Source organism: Carassius auratus, chromosome 29, assembly GCF_003368295.1.
Source record: "Carassius auratus strain Wakin chromosome 29, ASM336829v1, whole genome shotgun sequence".
Taxonomy (NCBI): domain Eukaryota; kingdom Metazoa; phylum Chordata; class Actinopteri; order Cypriniformes; family Cyprinidae; genus Carassius; species Carassius auratus.
In genome coordinates, this window is record NC_039271.1 from 4,668,040 (window position 1) to 4,694,029 (window position 25,990).

Sequence of the window (25,990 nt, forward strand, 5' to 3'; positions counted from 1 at the left end):
ATTTTTATTATTATTATTATTATTATTATTATTATTATTATTATTATTATTTTGTGCATTTGTTTATTTTATCATATCAACCCCGCCGTTTATGAAAGAAACGTTATTGAAAATAACACTAATCAGGTACGCAGGTAGGTGACGAAACAGGATTCACTGGATGAGGAACCGCCTTTGTGTGTGTGTCTCTCTCTCTCTTTGTGTGTGTGTGTGTGTGTGTGTGTTTGTGGGTGTGTTCTTTCTAGCCGCTTCGGTTCAGTCTATTAAACAGTTTAGGTTGAAAAGTGTTTGAGAAGGACTCGACCGGTCGCATTTTCCGTGGCGTTTTAAAAGTATTTAAAGTTGAAGTTTCTACACTTCATACGTCTATTAGTTCTAGATCTTACACATTTAGCCAAAAACGGTCAAGTAATTCTGGAATTCGCCGACTGTTTCGTCTTTTAGGAAGCAATAAAGCCGAAGGTGACTCGCGTTCACGTTTCGCGGCGTAGAGTCACGTATCCCTTTGACTTTTTCATAGTTTTTGCGCACATATAAAACCTGTTTTTGGATGTGTCAGAGTTTCTCTTCAAATGTCGTGGACGAGCACCATGAGTAGTGGATACAGTAGTTTGGAAGAGGATTCAGAGGAATATTTTTTCACTGCCAGAACTTCCCTGTTCAAAAAGCCTTCAGTTAAACCCACGAACCTCAAGGTGAATATATTTGCATTATTTCAGTTATCTCAGTTTATTACTTGGTTTGTTTGTTATGGAAGCCTTCGTGGCCTACAATGGCACAATCATGCGTTTCTGTTTCAGATTACAGTCTATATATTTCAATACATAAAACGTTATATGTGAAGTCTATTAACTTTTCAGTGTATATTGGTAGGCAGGGGGTATCAGCTTTTCCTTTTAAAATTTTGATAAAACTCTTCAAGCTTATGATTCATAGAGTTTTGAACAATAATTAACACAAGCATGACATACGGAATCCTCTTACTGTTATTTAACATATGAATGTCACAGTATGAGGCAGTTTATGGCCTTAAGATAATGGCTCTTTTGTGTCAGACTGTATTTAGGAAGTGCTGTTTAAAACAGTGAATGGACAAGATAATTCTACACTCATTTTTATATATATATAGGCTATGAAATAGATTTAGCATAGTATTGCACACTCAACACTAGTTTGTTTTGTTTAATTATGCTTATATATTATATATGCATGATTGTGTGCGACTTCTGGTTTGTTTAAAAGCATTACGTCATGTCAAAATGGCTTGGATGTTTATAGAAGTAGGCTCGTCTCAGCTCATGAAAGCTGTTTTGTTTGGTAACTTTCAGTTGGCTGGCATCAGCATGCCCATATCAAAGACAACACGGCTAAATATTTTCGTGTCTATAGCCATTATTAAGTTTTGACGTATCAAACTCCAAACTTTTATAATGCATACGCTACACATGTGGTGTGAAATGACAATCCATCATGGAAAGTAGCAGCTGTAGAAGGAATTGCTCAAAAAGCAATGAGTCAGTTCCTTAAACAGCCCGGCACATTGCTAAAGCTCACTTCCTGTTACTTCATTCTGACAAAGATGCCCCCCACACCCTCCAAACTATTTCATCATCGGCAAAGCTAACCCAAAATCTGGCTTTGTGCAAGTACGTGCAAGTTACAAATAGACACGTAGTGTCTTCAAAATGTGTGTGCAACATATAAGCGAGCAAAAAAAAACCTGTACTTCATCTGTTTTGTCACCTCTTGCATGCCACAATGCACTGACCCTGGGAAACAGCTGCAGGGGCAGGCATGCAAAACAGCAGGATCATGGGGGTTTGTGTGGGACATAGTGCTTAGTTCATCGAGAGAAACATTTGGGGGAAGTATGTTGGTAATCAATGGCTTTGGTGACCAACATTCTTTAAAATATCTATTTTCTGAAGAAAAAGGAAAGAAACTCAGAACAGGTTTTGAACAACTTGAGAGTGAGTATTAAGATAGACTTTTAATTTTTGGGTAAACAATCCTTATAAGCAGCCTTTTATCTTCACACTGGAAATGAGAGTGTGAACTGTGCAGTTTTCATGGACCGTGTAGAGGAAAATGCGTGACAGGGTTGAAAAGAGACAGACATTATCTACAGTCTGCAGGCTTTTTTATAAATCAGAGCCTGACTGAGCAGAAATTAAATTACACAAACAGGCAAAACTTAAAATTGCATGTTGTGGGTGAATAAAGAAGCCGCTACTGTACCTGCAGATTATTGCAGTTGTGTGCATGGTTTGTGCTTGACGTAATTGGCCTTGAATATTCAGGCACTGAATGCACAAAGAAACTTAGCTCTGAACTCATGTGAAAGTTTATCATCCATTGTTTAGAGGTTGTCCTGAGATTTCCGCTTGGCATGTTTCAGCCGTCAGATACTGATCAAAGCGCTTTGAGTCATTGTGTCAATTCATTGTTGGGTGATCAGTCAAAATTTGTTCATGAACTCACTGAGCATTAGATGAATACTTTCATGTCAGCCACACTCAGAAATATAAAACAAAATCTCAAGGATGTTATTGTAAACATCTTAAAAGGATTGTTTACCCAAAAATGAAACCTGTGCTGACTCGAATCCTTTGTAAACGCCTGCTTGCTGTGAAATCCAGGCAGAGCTGCCGAGAGAAGAATATGTGTGCCGGATATGATAATATTCACAGAACTGAAACTAAATGTTTATTTCACACTGCCCATATCTCCTCAAACAAACCAGAATAGACATTTAGTAAAACCAAAACCCTTAACATTTTTAAACTAGGATTAGTAGGCCATATTGCAAAGAATGACTGTTTTATAATTAATAATCTGAACATTTGAAGCAGATATTTAGATATTACTAGATTTGAGTAAAGCCTAGCTTGATAAATCTCACAGAACTTTTTAAAAGCATGCAATTTCACTACAAAATTCACTCATTAAAAATATACTGTTCTTTAAAATAAAATAAATAATAAAGCCACTTCTTAGGGCCATAAATTAATAACAAAATTCTGCTCAAAATTCTAGTATTTGTTGTACTGCCTTCTAATTTATGCTAAAATAAATATACTTTATTAGTCTAATATAAGTATTATCATTATAATTCAGAGAATTACAAAACTTATAGTACTGTAATGAGTAATCTATTAAAGTAATCTAGTATTGAGAATTTGGTAGTAAAGTGCTTAAATAATATCACTATGCGAATAATCTTTTTGGTCCTGTAAATAGTTTAAATTTATGGAATGTGACCTGGACAAGTTCTGTAATAAATGCTAGTAGTGTCAGAACTTCACATGAGGGAAACTGTTGAGAGAAGGTGTTGTGAAGCGTACATGCTGTTTATACTGCAATCGTGGAGCATAAAACAAAATGTTCTCCAGACATAGCATGTTAAACCACGTGCTGCTCCATTCATACCATGCAATATCTCTTTTTGTACTTCTGTTTTGTCTGAGTTCATGTTTTGTGTTGTGCCCTTGCATCACAGAATGGAAAGAATTCCACTGTGTTTGTTCATCTGTCACGGCTGATTAAGTCACCGTTACATGAACAGATCGACAAGTTTCAACGGTTTCAGATTCTGCATTACACAAAACTGAGTTATTAAGAAATCAAAACAAATGCAGAATCTCACAGAGGTCTGAAGCAATATTTGTTACTGTTTCGGGACTGTTTAGGGAAGCTTCAGAATACAAGGCTCCAGAAGGCTACTCTGTTTGTTTTCATCAGGCTTCAAGTGCAGCTCTATAGAGAGCATTGCCACTTAATCTGATTAGTCCACAAAGTAGCACTGTGCGTCATGGAGGAGTATTTGATTATCGTCCAGGTGTGTGTGTGTGTGTGTATCTCTGGTCATTCATAATAAGCTGCCTTTCATGATAGAAACATTTTACAGCACCTAACCAAAGTCTACACCTAGTTTCCAGCATAAGTAGTTGCATACCATGTCAGTGCATGAACTAACAACCATTAAACCCGCTGTCAATCTAATTTTGTGTTTAAGAGGTCTTTGATTTTCCTCGAGCTTTGAAAATGGGCAGAAAGTTGACATTTACAGACATGTGCGTCCCATTCTCTCCTTCTCACTGTTTGTGTTCACGGCTCTGTTAGACTCATGCGGATTATCATGTAAAACGTCTGGTTGCAGTCTTTCAGAGAAGAGCTGTAACAGCAGTAAAAAGGAAGATGAGGCCAGATGAAGGTAGTTGTTTTTTGGTCTCGCGTCGCATGTTACGGTTCATCGGCTAAATGTCACACAAAGCCTCAGTCTAGTCAGCAAATAAACACTCTGGGAGTGAACTGTTGAAGTTTGAATCTATGTAAAATGAAAGTTATGTTTAAGCAAAAGAAATGTGTTCTGCTTCACATTGCCATTGAATTGGAGCAATGCATCTAGTCTCAAGGTCCCCTTTGCTACATATAAACAACACTCTTTACATTTAACACGTCATGTTTCATGCTATTAGAACTGCGGTGGTTCTTTAGCCCCATTTGTAGTTGTGATGATGAAATTTCAGAGAAACTCTGCGCTGTTAAAGATAGAGTTGTTCCGATTCCGATACTAGTATCGGAAATATCTCCGATACCACAACAAATTCTGGCATCGGCATCGGCGAGTACATGAACCCATATACCGATCCGATACCATTTTCTTAAAAAATACCTAGTTATGACCGCAAGCTTTGCCTAACTGCTGCACGGTTCTTCTTCGCTGCTCAAAATGCATTGAAAACACAGGAAGTTGTGCTGTGTTGCCACAAGCAACCCCTGTTTAGAGCAGCGAAGAAGAACTGAAAACGCGTTAGCAGCCTTTATCTATATATGACTGGATCACTCATCACATTCTAAACTGCCAAAAGACAGTGAAGCCGCTTCTATATTATAGATCAGTGGTTAGCAGTATGTCTCTGTAGTACCGGTAGTTACAGACTCTCAAGTATATTCAGTACCGGCAGCTGCGTTCAGTCGCTTCCGTGTAAGTCAAAACGCAGGGCTCCAGACAGTAGCCGAATATATACTAGTGTCTGTGAATATTAAACTGCAAAATACTATTTAAATATTACTCCCGCAAAATCTACATCTCTGTGGGTGACTGGCACAGATGCGCGAGAGCTCGCTGTTTTGTAGTCTCTGCTGTGTGTCATGAGGACACGAACGCATAAACCGTCACTTCATGAGAATTTACCGTTTCATTTGAGAATACTGTCATATCATAAACACAGACACTCAAAGATCTTCATGGCAGCCCATTAAAATAAATGTTTGGTTTACATGAGTAAATTGACAATATATAAAGCTACTGTTGTAGCCTACAGTAATAATAATACGTCTCTATAATAATAATAATTATGCCTAGATGGTTGCTTGTTTTTTACTTGTTTTGTTGTAAAGAGATTATCTGATTAATAGATCTTTTTTTATATTCCTAGACTTATTTGTTGCAGTTTTTTTATACAGTTATATTGTAAAACTTAAATACCTTTTTTAGTTTGCGGTGTTAGATTTTTGGCTGCATTTGAAGTTCTTTTTTGCATATGAAAATAAATAATACTGTCAAATTCATGTTAGATAATAAAAATACTGTAATAAATACAGTAGTTCACCATGTATTTGTTCATGTTTTATTGAGGGATCTGTCTGAAGCACACCATAAAAAGAATTCTAGCAATTTACACAGGGCTAGTAGTATATACAGCTGTATATACAGATACACACCCAGGTATCGGATCAGTACTCGGTATCGGCCGATACCCTGAGCCCAGGTATCGGAATCGGTATCGGGAAGAGAAAAAGGGTATCGGAACATCTCTAGTTAAAGATCTCTTGTAAAGTTGTTTTCATTTGTTTTTGTTTTCAGTTAGAGATATGGATCCATCAGGAAATGAGCTTAGACTCCAGAGCTTTCCTCAAGTGTTGTTGCTTCCTGGATTTCATTAGATCTAACTGTTGGCAGTTTTGTTCAGTCACCTTAATCTGGTTAAATATTTGTTGCAGCTTCCATTATATCATTTAAAAAAACCTAAAGTCGCCTTAGTCCTTGCATCTCTGTTGACATCAGTCTGTATATATAACTTTCATGTTGTTGTTGTTTGAATGAAATTGTTCACTAGAAAAAAGGTGCAAAGTTTGGTGAATGTGAGTTTAAAACTGGAGTGCTCTGGTCACATGGCTGCACCTGTCATGTGACACATCTGATCTCAATGTCTTTCTTTGAAATCATTCCTCTGGAATGACATCATTGCTGAACACTGCAGTAAATGTATCATATATCCCTGTGAACAAAGATCCTTCTTATTCTTCTTATCATCTGTATCAGGATAATTTAGTGTTAGATTCATGACATGTTTGGTGTAAAATCCTACTGTTTTTTTTGCTAGGTTATGATAAGATGACTGTGCCAGATCTGGTACACTCTGGGGTCATTTTTATCTCAAGCAAACTTGTGCAGAGAGGACATCCTGTTAATGATAAATTTGAAAGACTCTGTTGTTTGTTCTCCAACTGCAAATTAGCTGGACATAACTCTGAAGGGCTTTCAGGCTAACAGAGGCCTATTTGACGTCATGTATCTTCCCCTTTGGCCTATATTTATTTATTATTAGTATATCAGATTTGGCACTGGATATTTTCTGGCTTGTGATTTTACAGTATATTACAGCTTTGAGTGGCATCTCATCAATCAATAACAACAGATGAGCACCAGCCATAAAGTTTAAAAGATTTTCCTCTTTCTTTCTCAGTTCCTCAGAGCTGTGGTGAGTGGGTACATTTCCTAAGAATATTATGACCTGTGATGTCATACAGTGAGGTTATATTTCAATGGTCTCCCATCTGGCCTGACAGGTTTGTTATGATCAATTGAGTCGCCGCGGTGCGTCAGACAGCTCCACTTCCTCTTTGCGAGAATCAACCCCAGATCGTATTTAGCTTTGTACAGTGCAGGAAGGACAAGTCCTTTTGGTTTGTATAGGGCTCAAGTTCTCTTATTTTTCTTAAGGAGTCTTCTTTGCAGGATAGAGTAACATACTTTTTGTCACAGTAGAGATGTCTTCAGTTGCAATCAAAACAAACCACACCCAGTTTTATGGTTCAACTCTTATCTTATGTTATCATTAGTCTTTAAGCTTATCCATAAATCCTAAGTCAGACAGAGACATCTTCTTGGGAATATTGTGAAGTACCTACAAAAATGGTCTAGAATGGTACAGATTCTTTGTTGAAAACTCTTTGAAACCAAGCTGTCAGTCAAGTGACTATCCCAGCAGAGCTTTATGACATCAGGGTGGAAATTGCTGGAAGGCATCGGCCAAGTTTTCCAATGAAAGCAGGTTGCAAGTGTCCTTGTGGGGCTCTTGTGTTATTGTTGGCCTGTCTGTAGGGGACAGCAATAGTGGAGATGAAAGGTCTTTTTTTATGTTCCACACACACATAGTGCCGTTTAAGCATGCCTGGGTTGCGTAATATACATTACGGTACTTTTTCTTGTTCCCTTGGCATTCCTTTTAGACATAAACAGAGCTATGAAACTTTATCTAATTTGTAGGTGGAAGTCTGGATAATATTGAGGGTTAATGGACAATGACTGTTTGGCGTAATGAGCATATGTGTACATTCCCTTGTGAGGTGATGTTAAAGAGCTCATAACGAAAGGTCCCATGAGTCATAGACCACTATGGTATATAACATCATGAATTATGCTTTTTGCGAAAGTACCAAAATATCAGTTTGGAGCAAAACAGTTATTCTTAATTTCTGTATACAACACGGATGCCATTGTGGGTCAGTTTCTTACTGCGATTGGGCTTAACAATCCCTGTTTTGCCTCTTCAAAGCTCTGCCAAAGTATACTTCGGCAGTCCACATTCTACGGCTGTGTGCGCATTGTCCTTGTGACACAGTGTTCAACATCAGAAGTGTCCGCAGAAGTCCGTGCGCACGGTCCACGTGTAGCCCAATTATTGCTACCACGCAGTCGGTCTGCGTGCAACACCTCAGGCGTGAGGTGAATTTTGAGACTGAATCTGCAGCTGAGTATACTTTGAAAGCTGAATGGCTGTGCAAAAGACAGAATGGAACTTGAAAAGTGAAACGTACCTGGGCCTTGAGCAATGCAACTCAAAGTCACTTAAAGTGAAGTGAAGTGACACACAGCCAAGTATGGGAAGCCATACTCCGAATTCGTGCTCTGCATTTAACCCGTCCAAAGTGCACACACACAGCAGTGAACACACACCGGGAGCAGTGGGTAGCCATTTATGCTGCGGCGCCCGGGAAGCAGTTGGGGGTTCAATGCCTTGCTCAAGACTCGAACCCACTACTCTAGGGTTAGCAGTCAAACTCTCACCTAGGATGTCATATAGACCTAGGATGGCTTGATATTTTTCTTAAAAAAATGTTTTGATTAGCTTCAGGAGGTCTTCATTAAAACTCCCCAGAGCTGTATGGAGTACCTTTTTCATGATGGAATGGTACAGTTTATTGGACTTCTATTGAAAGTCCAATAAACTATTGAATATCACCCGTTCACTGCCATTTATGAAGCTTGGAGTCATATACACCTAGGGTGACTTGAGGGTGAGTAAATCATGGAAATGTTGAGGTGAACTAGCCCTTGATTTCTTGTGTTTTGACTATTCTACGATCACATCATGCAGTTTGGTCTGCCCACTGTCCTGCTGAATAGGATGCCACACAGAAAGCTCATTTTTATGCCTTTAGTTGTCAGACAATCACCCAGTCACTGGAGTACAGTGTTTGGTTTGCAAAAGGATATTGACCTTTTCTGCTGCTTGCTGCAGCAACTCCATTAGCTGAGGAATGTTTTGGGGAGGAAAGGTGTGGTGGCCAGGGACTTCCTGTGGGGGGTACGGGGAATAAGAAGGGGAGTTTTATTAAGGCTTGCCGATCAACGTACATTGGCAAGCAAAATGTTTTGCGGTCATTATAGGCGTGCTCAAAAATCCCCTGCAAAAGTTTAGCTTAAAATAAAGCAGGTTGACTTTCGATTGTCTTGTAGGCAGAACCTTTTGGAATTTGTCTGATCGTCAAGATCGTTTAACTGATATCAAGTGCTTTATCCGCATTAGTCAAGAGCTGAAAAACCAGTCTGGTCATACCACATGTGTCCTGCTCCCTTTATGTTGAGTATGTCATGAACACCAAGTGTGACAGGACTCGGGTAGCACATGATTCAAAATGAGGAACAAAACCCCTGACATTACCACACACCACACCCTCCGGTTTTGCTTAACCACTCACCAAGGACACCATGGGGCCTACACAGTGCAGTTTACCTTCTTCATTAGATGTTTTGACTAATTTTACTTCAAAATACACTTGATTTATCTCTCACCAAGTAGATACGGTCTGGTCGGACCTCAAGGATACCTTTAACCTGTTCTTCTTGTTCCCTGTCCTCTTTCAATGTGTTGAACAAGGACACAAAATCTCTCACAGCAAAGGGAGGTAGAGCTGCTTTTTCTGTCACATTACCTCATCAGGCTGATGTTTATTTTGCCTTTTTCACGCTCTGTTGTGTAGAGGCATCCGTGTTAACCCTGTCCTTCCTGGTTTAGCTCTTTAAACGTTGCTCTTGGTGTCTATTTTCCCAAGCATTGCGTCATCAGTACCTTGACAAAGACTGATAAACCGCAACTCTGGTTGGACTACTTTGATAAAAGACCTTGTTGGGGCATTAAGTCTCACTTTACTTTGTGGGCACCAATCAAAGTTTACAGGACTGGCATGCATATTTTAGCTTGGCTAATGAACAACACTCAAGAAAACTGATGAAGGCCACATCACTGAACCTATAGGCGGCAAAGCTGATGTGGTGAGCTGCAATTCCTTACATGCACTCAACATCTCAAAAGGCCCTGCTGAGATGCTCTTGGCCCCTGGTTTACAAAGCTCTCACTAGCTTTTATTGTGGTGAACAGGGATTTAATGGGCTCTCAGCTTGTAGTTAATTGGTCTGATCTGAACACATGACAGAATCCTTTAAAGGAAAGTCTGGGAGTGTTGTTTATTTGCATTTGTGCTTGTGAAGTATTTCCAAAGTACTGGAAAGATTAATCTCATTCATAGAAGATTTGTTTTATCATAAGGTCTCATTTAGATAAGGATGGTTGTGAGAACAATATAGACATAGGTTTTATTTATCATTCAAACTTTTTCTTTTCAGTATCATAAGCCACCTGTCCAAAACAGTCTAGATATCTAGTTGATGCACTAGTTAAGCAGCTGGTACTGGGTTAATCTGTTTAGCATTGCCCCATTCAGTGCTATAAGTGTGTTAAGGCCAGGTTAAGGATGTAAATAACCCTTACTAAAGCAAAGTAGCACAGGAATGGATTTATGAGCAAATGGACAGTTCTTCCATACTAACTTCAGGATAGTTGACTAGTCTCACTAGTGAGCATGGGAAAAACAGTCTCTGAGAATTAGAAACTTTAAATATAGTTATTTATTTAGAGGTATTTAGTTGTCAGTTATCATAATGCAAGTCTGAACCTAGTGTAGAAAGAATAACACAATTATTATATCATGTTTTTTAAAATGTGCAGTAGTACTATTGTATCCCTAATACAACAGCAGCAAAGTAACGGAAATATGTTTATTCTCAGAGCTTTAGGGCTTTATTATAAACTTAGGAATTCTAAAAGGTGTTTAGGCTTTAAGTAGATGTTTTTCTAGGCATGAGTCATTCACTGTAATGTTCAATAACAATGAGCGCAACACAAAACCTCCTGTTATTGCAAACACTCCAGTCAGTCTTGGCCCGTGCAGGAGGGGAATTACGACTGTCTTTAACAGTTCACAATATTCAGCCTCTGGACTGTTAGCTAAGACAGCTTTGTCCGTCAACGTGTTGTCACGTTCAGCCCAGGACTGTTCCCTTATAAGGGGATCTATGCTTTTGTTTTGAGCTTGGAGTGCTCATGAAAGCGAATCAGCTTCTTGGTGATATGACCATTTAAGACCAAAGTGCACTGCACACGTTTCATATAATATTCTGTTGGTGGTAGCTTTTAAGAGCTGTATTGTTTCAAGAAAGTGCACTATTATAACCACTTAAAGGGATCTTGTAATTGTCATGTAATTGACTGTCAAAGGACAAGATGCATTTAAATATTAGATAAATGCATCAGATTAAAACATCGAAAATGTAGTTATTTGGGTATTCTGCATGCGTCATCTGAGAAGTATAGTGATTATCTGAATTTGACACGTGGATGTCACGAGTTAGGAGGGTGTATATGTGGGTGTTTTGGGCCCCCCACATCAGAAACAGGCTCATGACAAAGAAGCCTTTGTTTTGAATGGCTTCATAATTCAGCAGTTCTGGAGTCGTACTTCTTCTGCTGTCAAAACGAGCTGCGAGGCTGACCTTTCTGCTTGCTAAATTCTTCTATTCACTGTCTGTGTTTCAGGATGTGGAGAAAGAGAAAGAGCTGCGCACTCATCTCACTTGTGAGGACATCAGACAGAAGGTCGAGCAGTACAACACAAAGTCACGTGACCACTTTAAAATGACACTGGTGAGTTAACGGCCAACCTTCATCATCCGCTAATAGACCAATAAAAATGAATCGTGAATCGAATTACTAGTTCTTTAACTAATACTGATCTCTGAAAAGACCTATTTCAAGAGAGGTGTGTTGTCTGGACTTGACTGAGCCACCATGACACAAAAGCTGTGTAGTAGTAGTGTATGTGAGCTTCTACTCATTAAGGGTCCATGGTGTCTTGGATCATTAAGTGTAAGGCTTGTGTTTCAGCGGGGTTGTGTGTCAGTGTGGTGGTGTTTCAGAGGAGGTTGTGAGCTGTAATTACACCCCCCGTGTCTCGCCTGTAGCCTGCAGACACGGCTACCATTCGAAATAATGAGCTTACAGACAGAAGAAGCTCATCTGAGCTCCATCTGGACTGAGTCAGATACCACAGCAAGATGTGTTCAACAGCTTTTAAGAAACTGCTTTGAAACTGAAGCTTGTCAAACTATAAGCTACTTGAAATTTTAAGCAGTTTAAAAAACGGTTAATGACACATTTTAAAGTTATTGGAGTGTCTTATTCATAAAACCAAAACTGTATTTATTTGGCAGAGAAGAACTAATTGAATCAAGATTGAATTAAATTGTGTTTAATCATTACATTGTCTTTTTAGAGCTGCTTTACAGCTGAAATATTATGTAATCATTTCATAATTTAAATACATATATAAATATCTATTGTATAAAGTCTATAAGTTAATTGAATCAAAATTGAACTTAATTGAGTTGAATAATAAAACTGGTATTTATAACTGAAATTATAATTAATTTTTTAGTATTATACTATTATTTTCTAATCACTGTGAAGCTGCTTTGAAACGATCTGTATTGTATAAATCGCTATAAAAATTTACATGACCCACAAATTTACTTTAAATGCAATTAAAATATATATAAAAAATATACACTGTAACAAAACATGTAGAACTGAATTAAATTAATTTTGAGTATTTTTCTAAAAAATAAAAAAAGACTTTCAGTGACAACTCAACAAATGATTCAGTGTTTTGAATCGGTTCATGTAAATGCACTACCTGAAAGCAAACGATTCGCTGAAATGAATCGGGCTTTCTGAAAATTATTTAGAGTTGAAATCTTAAAAAAAAAAAAAAAAATGATAGTTGTCCAGAAATGTCCAAAAAAAACACCAATGTAGCATTTTCTCAAACTAAACTGCTGCTCACTTGAAAAAAAAGACACTTATTTAGCTACAGTTGATTATTAATGTCTTTTATGTTTTAATCATAATGTCTGTTTTTGTCTTTCCCCTGTCTCTGTCCTGCAGAATACTAACGGCATGTACACAGGCTTCATCAAGGTTCAGTTGGACCTGCGGAGGCCCATCACAGTGAAAGGAGGCGGGGTAGGTGGGGTCAAAGGTCAGGAGGCGTTTTACCTTCCGCGTGGCTCCGTAAACACCCTGCACATCAGCAGCACCAACACTGTGCGGCAGGTGATCGAAGCGCTGCTGAGAAAGTTCACCGTGGCCGACAACCCCGCCAAGTTCGCCTTGTTCAAACGCTTCAGCAGAGAAGACCAAGGTGAGATTCAGAAATGCATCACATGTGTGTGTGTACAGTAATAACTCAGGGTCCCCTAGTGTATACAGTACGTGTTCTGACAGGACCAGATGTATTCCTAAAATAGGTCAATCTGGGGAACACGTGTGTATTTCTGGACGCACTCGCACATTCAGGACAGGCCTGTTAGTCTGTGCACGTATGTGCCAAGAAAACACCATGCTAGTGTAGTGTAAACACATACACAACAGCTGATGGAAATCTGTTAAATGCTATTGGCGGATACTATCCAGACCCGTTCCCTACATTTCAATGCCATACAGGGATCTTCTTTCACTGGGGATGGTCAGGACAGTCCACTACTGAGTTTACTAGTAGTGCATATTGATTTTGAGTAGTTCTTTGGCTTTATACATCAAACAGTGGATCACTAAGACACTCAGCATTGGTTTTGCTCTAAAAATGTCAATGTTTGTAATCGATCTCACTGCTTTGACGGACCCCAGCCACTGTCTGAGCCCCCGCTGACATCACACACACATAAACACACACACAGCAGGAAACCATACATATGGCTCAGTAATTTTAAGTACCTGCTTTCGTAATTAACAGTATGCGCTGGGCTGGAATGTGCTCTGACTTATGTGAAAGAAATGAATCATTAAAAGATTCGACTCATAAGAGTCATTCATTCGTGAATCAGACAAGACTGCTCTGCATATTCTTTTTGCATACAGAAATGAATAGAAAGTAGAAATTATTTTTCTTTATGCAGTATTTAATTTTCAGACTACAAATCTAAAACTAAATGACTTAAACATCAGGCATTATCATGGGGAGGAATCTGGATATTACCTTATTTAAAAAAAAAAAAAAAAAATCTGTCCTTTTAAATACATTAATCAGTAGATACATCTTTACGATTTCATATTGTTTCTTAATGCTTTTTGGTTTTCTGTATATTTCTATATAATAAATACATTTCTTTATTTCATATTCTCTATAGTGCTGTACAATGCACTTGTTTAAATATACTGCACTTTCTAAAGTCCATATAATGTGTGTATAAAATATAATATGTAATATTATTTGAACATACTGCACTTCGAAATACCAAAAAATTACTGCAAAGTCAGATTTACACTACTGCTTGATTTATTGCTTTATCCAGACTTTTTATTTATCTCATTCAATTCAGACTGCAAATGTAAAACAAAATTACTCAAACTTTATCATTGAAAAAAAAATCTTGATACTACCTTACTTAAAAAAGGAATTATTTTTAAAACTACTTTTAAGTAAATCCCACAATTATTCATTTATCCATGCTATTTTTTTATTCGTTTCAGTATTTTATATTAAAAAAAAATTCAAGATTGCATTTTTTTGAGTATATTGTTTAGACTACTGTCTAATGTAATTATTTTAATGTACTGCATTTTTTTACTGATCCAAATACAAAAATAAAACCGCAAACTCTCTTTCTGTTGCCGTGGTGCAGTCTATTCAGTCACACAGCTTGATTTATTGGATGAACTGAGCAGCGTAGTCCTATGGGGAGCAATAACGCTCATCCTCAGATATTTTGTAGGAGAGTGAGTATTTGCTGAGGCCACCGTGAGAGATCTCCAGCACACACTAGGAGACAGATATGTGACACACTGTGTTTCACAGCTGGGTTTCATGCATGTTATGAGGCTCTTAAACAGCCCGTCTAGACAACTTGAAGAAATGCTACAGTTGAGGCGCTGATAAACTCCCATCTCAGAGCTCATTACAGAAACAGACAGACCCTCATGTGTGATATCACAGCGGTACGGCATATAAAAGACCATGAATCAACCGCATTCGTGTAGACATAATAACGGCTCTTCTTGTTCTGATTAACCGCTGCTGGAGGCAGAAGGAAGCCCCCATTAAACAGGAAGTGAGATGAGAGATTCCTCAAGAATGAAGAAATACAGGTCTGCGGACTTTAGCGCACACTAGGTGGAAGAAAATCTCCCTTAATGCTTGAGTAAACACTGTAGTTTCAGAAAATTACCTTTTGTTCCTGATATGAGGTTGTGTGCTTCCTTTTTCATGCTTAAAGTTTGTTTTGCAGTGAATTTCAGTGGTGATGTTGTTTGGTGTGTCTTCCTCTTTGTGGTGAGTCAGGACTTTATTAAAGAGTACCTGATTCGGGGCTACATTTAAAGTCGAGCAGCTGTAATTGACATGAATGTCCTTTTCAACTTTTCAGAGAGGGTCTCCGTTATTACTGTTATCATGATGAAACCCTAAGAGAAGTTTTATTTCTGAATTCATCCTCTTCAAACGGTTATAGCTCCTAAAAAGTCTCAACACATTTCCAAATGTGATATTCACGATGCATTCCTAAAGACACACTGACACCAAGAACAGTGAGAAGATCAACGCATGATAATATATTTTATTATGAGCGCACACTGCGTTTTTGTCGTCTGCTGCTTTAAATCCTCAAGCTCGTTAAAGTCGAGTGGATTGCCTGTGTTTTTATCATTCATCAGCTAGAAAAAGTTAGTACAATTGCAAGAACAATATCATTTGAATGTGGACTCAGTTATCAAAACTTCATAGATTTAATTTATGAATTATCGTCTTTGGTGTGCCTTTATTCTTGCCTGATAGTATTGATTTTTGCTATGTGAGTGAAGTGTGTGATAACGATAGTGTGTGTCATGTTGTGTGTGTGTGTGCAGTGTACACCTGTAAGCTCTCGGAGGACGAGCACCCTCTCTTCCTGCGTCTGGTGGCGGGACCCAGCACAGACACACTCAGCTTCGTCCTGAAGGAGCAGCAGACCGGTGAAGTCCTGGTGAGCATTTGATTTTGGTTCCTATCTGAATCGTACATTAATTAAAACAAGCAATCATGACACGCATCTTCCTCTCGTTCACCAGTGGGACGCCTTTTCCATCCCCGAGCTGCAGAACTTCCTCCGTATTTTGGATAAAGAGGAACAGGACCAGATGTGCTCGATAACCAGACGCTACAATGCCTACAGAGAGAAACTGGAGGAGGCCATGAGAGCGACGGGCGGCCCTGGATAAAACCAGCATGTTATGAGAAGGAACTGTAGCACTGCTGCCTCTAGTGCTCACTGTGTGTAATGAACACACACCCAGTCTCAGAAACTGAGCTCCCAGAATGCACCTCAGGTGCCATATTTACCCATCCACCCTCTTTCACACTTTCAGTTGTTTCTCATGTTCTCTGTTCTTTTACCTCTTGTGATAGATGCAAACGTGAAAATCTGATTAGTTTTTTTAATTTAATTGTTGAATGCTGTGGTTTGTACATATTTCTGTTTGTTTTAATTTATGTGGGCGGTTTTTTATTTTTTATTTTACTAAGAGTCTTATTTGTTTTTTAAATATACTAAGTGTCCAGAAACTGAGAAACTGGTGGGATTGGTGATTTATGATGTTATATTTTAGATTAAATACAAAATGACTCATAACGTGCCCTACCAAAGATAGTGTTGATGTGCTGTTGACAAAATGATGATAACCTGCTGGCCACACGAGACCCAACGGACATGAAGCGCATGTTTGTGGACGAGAAGAGTGAAGGTGGGGATGTAGGGACAGGAAATCAGGACTAAAGCAATGTCATAATCATCGGTCGCTGCTAATCGGATGGCTTAAATGCAAATAAAAACCTTTTTAAATCAGAGAAAAAGCAAGCATTCTTATGTGATGTGCTGGAATCGGAAGATTGAGGAAGTTGGCGAAGGAGCATTAGAGGATTTTAGAAAGTGTCATGCAGCAGATCTGACTGATGTCGGTCGGGGTCAGATGATCTTATTCAGTGAATTATAGGTCGTAATGGCCTCAAGTTTAGTGACCAGGGCATTTGCTGTTCACCTTTTGTCATCAGCCCTGGAGAATGTTTTAGAGAATAAACAAATGACTATACAAGTAATGAAGATTGTTTTGAAGCTACGGCCTGGAAATAGATTTAAGCTATTTTTTTCTTTCTTTTTTTTGTGTGAATATAATGTATAATCACACTGATCTGATTTACTGTACCAAACGTTAATTTCACGTGCATTTCTGCATTGCATGAAGATGTAGCTGAAACTGTTACTGTTGTGAGGTACAGTAAAATAAATGCAGACAGTGCTTCTTTGTCACAGCACAGAAGGTCGACATTGATGACGGGGTTTGAAATGATACTTGTGTATCAGGAGGTGATTTAATATTTATACACATTTATATTTCTATATGCTAGTGCTGCATGACGGTTTTCTGATTGGTACTGCAACATTGTTGTCTATTGTGACACATGCATGGCGAGGTAGCGGCACCTTGTGGTCAACTGATGTAACTACATCTCTGCAGTCTTATTCTCACCTGTGCCAGTTCATTCGATTATTTTAGACAAAGATTGTGTGCTTTTTTTTAAAAAGATTTATTTCTTTATTATCCGTTTTGTAACCTCTAACCAAAGATCTAGATAAAATGCATAGTTTAATTTAAGTTTGATGTAAATTGCCTGGTGCAATCAGTTCTACACCTCAATAAACTGAGGTTAAATTACAGTATCTGTCTTGTCTGATGGTTTTACCAGGGCAACTTTAATTGTAAACACTGGGGTGAATATAAATTGGAGTAATTTAGTGTAAGTGTCGTGTGAATATAACATCATGACAGTCTCAATATATGCAATTGAAGAGGATAATGATTTTGGGGCACTTTGTTTTAATTCAGGGAATTATTTTTATTTTTGTTTTATTTTTGTCTTCATCAGATGCCTTATTGTCTTCCACGGTTTTAAAACGGTATTGCATCTAGTGGAAGCTCAGTTATGTTTTATTGAAGTGTTTTTTTTTTTTATAGCTGTTTCAGTACTTGATTTTTTTTCATAAACAAGCTTTTGTTTGTAGAGTAAGACTGTGAATGAATGTTAAACTGTATTCCCGTAGTAAAGGGGTGTGGATGTGAGTAAACTGCTTGAGTAATTCTGAGCATGTGTTATATTAATTCATGCATATTTAATGGCTGTTTTAGGAAATCACAGGCCAGAGCTGTTGATCTCTCTGTTTAACAGCATAGTTAGAGTTTGCTCACAAAAAACACTCCGCATTTGCCAAAACTTCTCATTTTGTTCCAGTTTTAAGTTACATGCATATTTTGTGGAAGTTTATGATATAAGTTTCATACATTGAACACTGGTTTTGAAAGGTTTAGACTAAATATCTATTTTTAGAATCCAAATGAATCCCAGTTGTCATGCTTTTTTTTTTTTTTTTTGAGGGTTTGTATTGTCACCGATTGTGGCCTTTCTTGTCAAAGACCTGGTTTCTCTAAATAAAAGTTTCAGGAAAAGTTAGCCAATTCACTGCATTTGTCATCTTGTGTGTGAAGAGAAACTTGCTCACTGTCCGCTTGGATCATGCTGTAAAAATCCACTCAAGAAAACTAGATCTGACTTTTGACATGGTCGTTTGCCGACTCTTATGAGGGTCGACGCTTGACCTGGAGAGAAGACATTGCTACATTCCAGCACAGGGTCTGTAAACCTCAGAGTTGACACAAAAACATTTTGTGTCATCATCAACTTGCCAGAATTAGTCAGTATGATGCAAAACAAAGAAACAACATTCAGAATGCTTTTATCAGTCAAACACAAAAACCAAGTCCACACTGACCACTGCAATGCTACTAACAAATATGATTAAAGAATTATGTGCAAAACGTCATAAAACATGTTGCTCACAGACTGGAAAGTGCTTCACTGAACAGATATATTGAAGAGTTGTGAGAAAGATCTTCTTATGCCTGTCTCCACCTCTCACATCATTTTGGGTGAATTGAGATATTGGCAGAAAGTTGATGAAGGTTAGGTAGTAGTCACAATAAAACAGTTGCTTAATGCCTCGATTTCCCTCATAGAACCAAAAATAGGTTCTATTGGAACACACGGGTTCATCAATGACACCTCTGGCTCATTCACAACTGACCTCCGTTAAACAAAAAACATTTAAAAGACAATAAAATGCTAAATACAATATTTGCACTTAGTGAATCAATTAGTTGTGGTATAACTCAAAGTGAAATGTCTGTTTAAACATGGATCCTGCCACTGTATGGATGTGACAGGAACCGAAAAAGTGAGAGAATATTTTTATACAATAAGGTATTTTGTGCATTAAAAATATTGTAGTTCACAATCGTATGCAAGCACATTTCTGCTACGGGATAAAAGAACAAAAATGGTTATTGCAAATTTTAATCTCAAAATTTGGACAGAATTCGAAAATTATAATTGCAAGATATAAACTCACAATTCTAAGAAAAAAGAAAGCATTGCTTTTATTAAAGTTGCAATTCTCGGAAGTCTGAATTGTAAGATTTGAGAATTTTTTTTTTTTTTTATCCAGAATTAGAAAAAAGAATTCAGAATCATAAAAAAAAAAAAAAAAAAAATTGAGATAAAAAAATTTGAATTACCGGTTACTTTTATTTTTATTCTGTGATAGCAAAAAACTAAGAATTTTTGTATATTTTGCAATTCGGAAGAAAAAAGTAAAAGAAGTCCAAATTGTGTGATAGAAAGTTGCAATTACCTTTTTTATTATTTAACCCGTATCCAAAAACAAGCTTCCGATATAGATGTATATCATAAAAGGCAGGCTTAGTGCAGTTGTAAATATTTTTTATAACCAGATATGTGGAGTGCAATGTTTCAGACACATCTGGCAATTTAAGTGCATTACAAAATTCGAGCTTAAAGTTCAAAACAGTACAAGTTACAAAAAGTAAAAGAAAATCTTCAAAATGAATCAAATTAAAAGAAAGACAATTATTTGTGTTATTGTTAAAGCAGCAAACAGAACATGATGTGTGTCAGCTGGCAGTTTGTGAGGATCCGATTTGAATGAGAGCTGGAGGGGATGAAGGTCGCCCTGATGACCTCATCAGAGGAAGAGGGACTGGGCGTCTTTGGGGTAACGTCAGGATATAAAGGCAACAACAAGGGCTTGTTTTTCAGTGTCCTTTATTCTTTCCCTCCATTAGTCTTCTTCCTGTCCATCTCTCCACGTCTACGTCAGCGTCTGTCGTCGCTTGTTTCTGTGTGGCACAAGGCTGCTGAACATTAACTGAGGATCAAACCTAAACCTGGTGAAACAGTGACAAGTGAGATGGAAGTTTGAAAAAGTTAAATAATAATAGTTCAGCTGTTGTGAGTGAATGCTGAGTGTTGAAGTGTTAAGGAAGCACTGACTGGGAGTCGTAGACGCCTGGCGTTCTGCAGGACTGTCCCGAGCACGACTGCAGCATCATGAGACGGTGGTTCATCTTCTCCAGGACCTCCTGATCGATGCTCCTGGCGATGTTACTCAGCTGAAATGGGTCTGCTGTCAGGTTATAGACCTCCACAAACACCTGCAAGCACAGACAGTGAGCTATTATTATGCTATGTATATTTTTAGCTTTCATTCAATATTAAGTATTTAATAAGAAATATATACTGAAACATAACATAGAATGTCAATTATATATAAACACACACACACAATTATAACAGTACATACAATATTATAAATAAATAATATTCATATAATTTAAAATATATTTAATAAAATATTTCTATAATATAAAACACACACATAACACACACACACACACACACACACACACACACACATACACAAATAAAAAATATATTAACATATAAATGAAGTATAAATATCAAATACTTGATATATATTTACCATGAATTACATTTAAAATATTAAATAAACACTTATTTTATATCTAATATTTATATGTCTATTATCTTAAGTCTCTGGGGTATATTCGTAGCCAAAGCGTAAAAAAACATTGTATGGGTCAAATTTATCGATTTTTCTTTTATGCCAAAAATCATTAGGATATTACATTAGGATCATGTTCCATTAAAATATTTGGTAAATTTTCTACTGCAAATATATCAAAACATAATTTTTGATCAGTAATATGCATTGTTAAGAATTCATTTGAACAACTTTAAAAGGCGATTTTCTCAGTATTTCCAGATTAGAAAAATTGACACACTTAAGACTTTTGTGGTCCAGGGTCACATATATAAATCTTTTTTTATATTATATATAAACAATAAATATATTAAATAAACTTTATTTTACATTTTTTAATCATTAGTTTTTATTGGAGTTATTTATTTATTATACTTTGCATTATTATTATCATCAGTTAGCTGTTGGAACCACTAGATTGTATTTGTACCTGGTTATCGTCGAATTCACAGTACTGTAAGTTGGCGGCCTGTGACACTGTACGAACACAGGCGTACGTGTTATTGTACGAGTCTTCACACACACAGTCAGGAAAGCACTCCTGCAGAGACAACAGCTGTGTTACAGCACTCATTTTTATGTGATTACTTTAATGTGTATTTATTTTAACACCGCAGACCCTCACCGAGACCCCGGGGCCCAGCAGAGGGCAGGCTGGGTCTGAGATGTTGCTTCCCTCTCCCTCATATTCCACCAGTACATCAGATCTCCACGTGCTGCGGTTTCCTTTCCCAGCCTGAGACACAAACACAGCTCAAGACACATGCAACCCCTTATTTATATACCTCAAGGTAATTAAGCAAGAATGTGTAGCAAGAAACACTTGTAAAAAATGTGCATTATGCCCAAAATGACCAGGAATGCCAATACTTAAATGCATTTTTTATTTATTAATTGCAAAGTTAATAAGTTAAACAGATTTTACCATGATATGAAGAAATGACATCCCGTCCATCTGAGTTTCATTGACGTTATATCCTGCGATGTCCAGAATTGTTGGACCCAAATCCACATTTGCTATAAGAAACTGTTAAAACATAAATTATTAATGACACATTTTATATATATATATATATATATATATATATATATATATATATATATATATATATATATATATTACACACACACACACACACACTCTAAAATCTGATTTAGAATTAAGTCTTGTTTTGGAAAAATAGATTTAAAAAAAATCTATTAAATTAAAATAAATGAGAATTTTTTTTTTTTTTACAAATCTTGTTTATATTACCGGGCTTGTCTGGTTGGGTTTGATATTAGGCCCTCGCACCAGAAGAGGAACTCTGATATCAAATTCATAGAGTTGCCTCTTGTCCATCGGAAGAGAAAACTGGCCTGAGAGGAAGAAACAGGCACATGACAAAATCAAAGCTGGGTACAGTTAGAGAAAAACCGTTTCTCAAGGTTTAAAAATGATGTAACTCCTCGTGTACCTGTGTGGTACCCATTGTCGGAGGTGAAAATAATGTAGGTGTTGCTAAGCTCTCCACTGACGTCCAACTTTCCCACCACCTTCTCCACCAGGTCATCTACTGATAGTAAAGTGCGCCACCTATTAGAACAGATCATTACATCATATGCAGAATTAATTTATCAAGTGAGGGATTTAAAAGCACATGAATACCGTTTTCTATAAGCGTCATCCAAGAACTCCACTGAGGAGTTTGTCATGGGTGTTTTTGCTTGTCTGATGAGCCAGTGCTTGTCCTGAAATGCAGGTTGAGATGCTGTCAGATACTCAAAAAAGCATCTATTCAGAACATCTACAACACATCAGGCCTGTACCTTCCCGTGTATGTTAAAGTTAGGGTCTCTTGGTGCTTTAACGTTGGGGAACCTGCTCTCGTACTGAGGAGCGGCCGTCCAGGGCGAGTGCGGGGCCGGTGTGGACACCATCATGAAGAAAGGCCTGCGGTTAGATTTGCTTTCCAGGAAGTCAATGGAAATATTGGCCTGGATGGAATCAGAAGCCACTCAAGGTCAGTTACATGAGGTCTGATGGAGTCTGGTGTACACAGGTGAGATCTGCTCGTACCAGAACATCTGTAAGGTAATCCTCGCTGTAGATCTGTCCGTGCCGCTGCGCCCTGCCGTTCACTGACAGTGTGTAGTTGTAGTATTTGGAGTTTCTCTCCTGTAGGAATATGTTCAAATCATTGAGGAGACTTCACTCGAAACAAATCCGATTTCAGAAACTTGTAAAAAAAACAAAACAAAAAAAAAAGAAGTTTCAAACCTTAAAAAAAAAAAATCTAAAGTTACATCAAAGAAATTAAAAGAAACAATATAAAAGGAATAAAATAATTAAACTTTTTTATGCTTCAAATAAAGGCTAACACATGTAAAACATTAAAAAGTAAATAAAAAAATATTCAAATGAATGGAATTTTAAATATATAAATAAACAAAAACGTACATTTTACATTTTATGTGGCTTAATATACTGAGACAGTGACATTAACAGACCAAAATCACTAAACATCATATTATTAATTATACCATCCACAAAAAATCAGATATGAATGCAACGAGTTTAATAACATGTTAAGCCTTTTTCCATAGAAAACTATTATAAGAAAACGCTTAACGTGGCTTAATGTACTAAGACAATGATTTAAAAACAAATCTAACTCACTAAACATTATACTAATAAAGTATACTTTGTACAAAAAATCAGATGAGCCCTGAATATGAATGCAACTCGTTTAATAACACAATAACAATGTGTAAATTACGTTAAGCGTTTTAGAATATCCCCATTTTACTGGTCTTTAAAAAAAAAGATTTTATATCTTTGGTTTGTGTGATCCATAATGTTTCTCACAAAAACCTACAATCTGCTCTCAATGAGTTATGAATCATGGGAGAACTAATAAGAGAATAAGGCTGCAGAAATCATACTCTTTCTCTTCTGGATTCATTTCTTGCTTCAGTTCTTGTACCAACTAAACAAATATGCTATATTTTTGGCTACAGAGTGATTTTCTAACCTTCCAGCTGAAATGAGACGTTTGCAGCACTGCTGGGAAAGGTCAAAGGGCTTGTTAACGTGTTCTCTACTATGATTTAGAAGAAGCTGGAACACACTGTCGAGCCCTTTTTTAATTTCTGAATCTCTTTATTTGATTTCTTTTTTAATTCTCTTCAGCTTAACTATGTCGTCTTCTACTCGTGATTCTCTAAGTTAAGCCAGCAGGCCTCTTCTTTATGCTTTAATTATACACCATTATAGGTTTCATTATTATTTTGAATTAGCTTTCATTTTTGTTTTATATTTTAATTGTAGTTCATTTGCTTTTTTAATAAAAATGACAAGTTATCTGCACTAGAGCATCCAGTGTACATGAAAACCATAAAGCTCGGAAAAAAAAAGCACGATCTGAATTGTTCTTACCAAGGCGAACCAGTGATCCCATCCCAGAGGAACATGCTCCACACCTCCTGCTTTTTTACTGCCGTACTGAAGCAGAGAAACAAACAGGTATGTGTATATATATATATATATATAGGATTTCACCATTGCATAAGCTTCCAGTGTGTATTTACCTCATTAAGATACTTCCCAGCAAAGAAAGTCTGATATGTGCCGTGTTTCTGGAGGAAAGCAGGGAAAGTCTCGGGCTCTTGGGTCTTCTGCCATGCAGTGCTGCTGCAATTGCCCTCCAGTGTGTTGTTGACCACATGATGGTTATGAGGATATTTGCCCGTCAGGATGCTCGCCCGGCTGGGACAGCAAAGGGGACTGGCGACAAACTGCATGAGAGAGGAAATGACAAGAAGAGTTGGGAGATGCTGTGCAAAATGACAGATGCAATGGCAAACATGCATGCGGGTTGATCCTCAAAGCACATTTCACTTGATATACCTAACAAATCTACATGAGGGCTTTTTAAGCTTGCATGTCATGCAAATTAGCACTTGTATACAGTACAGTTTCTTCTTACCGTGTTTGTAAAGGTTATCCCAGCATCACCTATCAGCTTTTTAGTCTTCACTAAAGGCATCTGTTCAATGAAAGATGGCAAGATGCTGATTATGCAGCTCGTTTAGTTAGCAACGACACATAAAGTGAAATGCACGGAGGAAATCACGACCACAGAGAATGACAACAACAACAAAAAACTCACTTTTTTAGAAAATATACTCACCATTCCGCCAATAGAGACATCTAGATCATCAGTCAGGATTAAAACTATATTCGGTCTGGGATTCATTCTAGCATTGTTACAATGCAAAGTGACGCAGATGAGAATAAAACGTAATATTACTAACGGAGACGAACCCATCTTTGACGCCGAATTAAAATCAAATAAAGCCATGGCCTAAATGAGAACCTTTTCTTGCGATAAAAGAATGAAATATGAAGCAGTTAGCTTGCCTTCCAAATTACGAGTCATACTATGGCGACGTTTTTGCCTCATGAATATTAATTACACATTCTGACGTTGGTTGATTACCTCTTGTGGCGTCTAGTCACGTAGCCTAATTTATATTAATAAGCCAAGCTTACAACATAGTAGGATTCGCTAATTCGCCTGAAGACTAACGCCCAACCAGAGCCGTTGAGAACAAAACTCAACTTCTTGTTTCTCAACCGCTCTGAGCCCGCCTACCAACGTCTGACGCACAGCCAATCAGATTCCAGCAAATCCCCAAGCGTCATTAATATTCATGCTCGTACCTGTGGCCATAGTATGATAAATAAAACTTTCATGTGTGGATTCAGACATGTGGAGAGACCTCTGTCAGATGATATTTATGCTCAAAAGCATGATGATATTATTCATAAAATTAATGTTTTATGGTTTACGTGATCTCTTTTTATTACCTGTACTATTTAAACATCCACTACTTTACAAAAGTTGTATATTGTAATATTATACGGTACAAAAATAATGCCGTTTTTCGCTTTAATTTAGAGAGAGAGGAGCGACTTAGACCCCCTTAAAATCTATTATTTTTTATAGCAAAATTTACGATGGATAAATTATATTTGTATACTCTATTTGTCAAGGAAAAAAAAATAAGTTACCAGTTTGATTAATGTTTGAGAAAACA

General features: G+C 37.3%; 3 protein-coding genes across 6 annotated transcripts in view; 2 read left to right on the forward strand and 1 right to left on the reverse strand.

Annotated features, from left to right (window-relative positions):
* The window catches only part of LOC113048471 (B-cell receptor CD22-like), a 1,131,192-nt gene that overhangs the window by 361,757 nt on the left and 743,445 nt on the right, over nucleotides 1-25,990 (forward strand). The window lies entirely within an intron of this gene.
* On the forward strand, nucleotides 238-18,441 carry LOC113048547 (ras association domain-containing protein 3-like). The gene is made up of 5 exons (XM_026210423.1): nucleotides 238-695; nucleotides 11,445-11,552; nucleotides 12,852-13,107; nucleotides 15,807-15,922; nucleotides 16,008-18,441. Exons 1-5 carry the CDS (start codon nucleotides 573-575, stop codon nucleotides 16,155-16,157), a joined length of 753 nt encoding a protein of 250 aa, XP_026066208.1. The 5' UTR covers nucleotides 238-572; the 3' UTR covers nucleotides 16,158-18,441.
* On the reverse strand, nucleotides 19,568-25,523 carry LOC113048503 (N-acetylglucosamine-6-sulfatase-like). 2 transcript variants are annotated; one of them, XM_026210359.1, is made up of 14 exons: nucleotides 25,081-25,523; nucleotides 24,877-24,936; nucleotides 24,479-24,685; nucleotides 24,327-24,392; nucleotides 22,968-23,066; nucleotides 22,718-22,885; nucleotides 22,557-22,639; nucleotides 22,366-22,484; nucleotides 22,164-22,267; nucleotides 21,834-21,935; nucleotides 21,528-21,644; nucleotides 21,339-21,449; nucleotides 20,338-20,498; nucleotides 19,568-20,231 (listed from the first exon to the last, which is right to left on the reverse strand). In XM_026210359.1, exons 1-14 carry the CDS (start codon nucleotides 25,249-25,251, stop codon nucleotides 20,156-20,158), a joined length of 1,644 nt encoding a protein of 547 aa, XP_026066144.1. In that variant the 5' UTR covers nucleotides 25,252-25,523; the 3' UTR covers nucleotides 19,568-20,155. The 2 variants fall into 2 exon arrangements, with proteins under 2 accessions (XP_026066144.1, XP_026066145.1); XM_026210360.1 differs by having other exon boundaries at nucleotides 19,570-20,231; nucleotides 21,534-21,644; nucleotides 25,081-25,521.